The 2,559-nt window shown below is 29.4% G+C and overlaps 1 protein-coding gene across 1 annotated transcript in view; it reads right to left on the bottom strand.

Moving 5' to 3' along the window:
• The window catches only part of LOC109727504 (protein ACCELERATED CELL DEATH 6-like), a 5,778-nt gene extending 4,735 nt beyond the window's left edge, over positions 1–1,043 (bottom strand). Inside the window, exon 1 of the mRNA XM_020257645.1 lies at positions 132–1,043. Coding sequence (XP_020113234.1) covers positions 132–723 — 592 coding nt within the window. The 5' untranslated portion in view covers positions 724–1,043. The remainder of the gene's footprint in view (positions 1–131) is intronic.

Below are 2,559 nucleotides of genomic sequence, written 5' to 3'. Positions count from 1 at the left end.
AAGGGCTATATATATATATATATATATATATATATATATATATATATATAAAAGTAATTATCCCATTTTGATATTTTGTCCAAGCAACAAGCATGTAAAAATTAGAGCATGAGACGTTGCATGTTAACTACCGGGGTTTTTGATCATGGTGGCTGCATGCAGCGCTGTTTGCCTGTTCGGTCCACCATAAGGCGCGTCGGCGGGGGATTCTATCAAAATCTGAACAACTTTGAGCGATCCCGACAGCACAGCAACATAAAGCGGCGATACACCTTTCTTGTCGACGGCAGCCGCCTGCTGATTAGGAAGTTTAGACAACAATTCTCTCGCCGCCGCCACACGGCCTTCTTTGGCAGCCGCGTACAGGGCAGTCTTCCCGTCCCAGTCTTTGGCGAGCAGCAGCTGTTCCAGCAGGTGGCTCTCCGCGGCAACAGAAATGAAGTAGGAGACAATTCGGTCAGCCCCAGCCCACGCAGCGCAGTGCAGCGGCGTCTCGCCTGCCATATTGTGCGCCGTCAAAAGGAAGCTCTCTTTGTCGCAGATGAACTTCACGAGCCCCAGGTGTCCGCAACCAGCCACGATGTGGAGGGCGGAGTTTCTGCCGGCGGTAAATCCAGAAGATTCTGTATCCTGCGAAAAGAATGTTCTAACGACTCTCTCGTCCCCTCTCCTCAACGCCTCGAGCAACTCATAGTCCATACGTTCTCGCTGGGGCTCAGACATACTGGTTTGATCTTATTCTCTTCTTCTTCTTCTTCTTCTTCTTCTTCTTCTTCCTCTTCTGTGATTTACAGGATAGTAGTATATATATTGATGCTTTCTCTGCCTCAGCACCTACAACTGCAGCGGCTATCATATAGGTCTTTCTACTCACAGGAGACTCGCTTTAAGCGAAACAGACAAAAAAAAAAAATGTGGGCTATTTTCCAAGTAAGAGCAGTCAACACCAGGCAAGATTGGCTTTTAATCATCTGTCCTTGGCTTTTAATTATCCGTCCTCCCCCCGCCCAAAGAAGTTAAGCCGCCGAAGAAGAAGAAGAAGTTAAGTACACATTGCAAGAGATAAATACAAGTTCAGATATAAATAGTAATTAGACTAATTTTATATTTGAATAAAAATTAGATTATTCTTAAAATTAAGATAAATAGTATTTAGATGGCTAGTTTAGAATAAAAAAAAATAAGAGTTATAATTTAAAATTAAAATTATATTATGTAATTAATTAATATCAAAATATTACTTAAAATAAATAATAAATTAATATTAATAATTAATTATAAATAATAAATTAATAATATTGAATATCTAATTAATAATAATAATAATAATTGATAATTATTAATAAAAAATAACAATTATTAATAATTAATAATTAATTAAAAATAATGTCAATTATCTAATTTTATTAATAATAATATCGATTATCATTAAGAATAATAATTATTAATAATTATTAATAAAAAATTAATAAATATTATTAATTATTAATAATTAATTATAAATAATAAACTAATAATAATTATTATTTAATTATTAATAATTAATTATAAATAATAAATTAATAATAATATATATTATGTAATTATTGAGAATAATAATTATTAATATTTATTAATAATTAATAAATTATTATTATTATTATTAATTAATTGTAAATAATAAATTAATAATAATAGCGATTGTCTAATTAATAATTATTAATAATTAATTATAAATAATAAATTAATAATACTATCGATTATCTAATTATTAACTATAATAATTATTAATAATTATTAATAATTAATTATAATAATTATCTAATTATTAGTAATTAATTATAAATAATAAATTATTTAATTATTTAATTATTAAAGTAATAAATAATAATTTAAATATATTAATTAGATTAATTAATAATTTACTGCTATTAAAATTAAATTTAGATTTTAATGAACTTTTTTTCTCATTAAGAAACAAGCTTGTTTCAGGAAGAGGGTGGAACAGCAGTTCCAGTTTTATACCAGCTTGTCCTTGAAACTCTAAAACTATTGCTCCTGGGGAGCAAACATCACATTTGGGAACAAAGGAGGGAATAAGGACTTATTCCCTCCTGTTTTCGAGCCAAACGCTACCTTATGGTATAACGGGTTTTTACATTACCGTCTTAGCTCAAAGAGTTGTATTTTATCTCTTTATGGTTTAATTTTTATTTTTCTAAAACTTTTTATGCCAAATAGCATGATGACAAAGTAAAAATTTAGAAAAAACAACGTGGTGGTAAAGTAAAGAATATATTAAACCGCATAATAGTTATGATTGGCAAAGTATAATTATATATTTGAACAAGAAACGGAGCCATTAAGAAGCCTGCAGTGGTCATTGTCCTTTCTAAACTTTTATTAAACATTACATAAAAGTTTTTTATAGTAAAAAAATTAAAATATTACAAATTTATTTTTTAGGGGGCCAAATTAATTTTTTTTAATAAAATTTGTATTCTAATTTTTTTTTCCGAACCCCTTGGCTTTTTTTCTTTAACTCTTACAGTCTTGCTCATCTTTGAACACATTGTCACT

This window comes from Ananas comosus, linkage group 22, assembly GCF_001540865.1.
Source record: "Ananas comosus cultivar F153 linkage group 22, ASM154086v1, whole genome shotgun sequence".
In the NCBI taxonomy this organism is placed as follows: Eukaryota; Viridiplantae; Streptophyta; class Magnoliopsida; order Poales; family Bromeliaceae; genus Ananas; species Ananas comosus.
The sequence above is the reverse complement of the archived record's forward strand: the minus strand, read 5'-3'. Positions and strand labels throughout refer to the sequence as shown.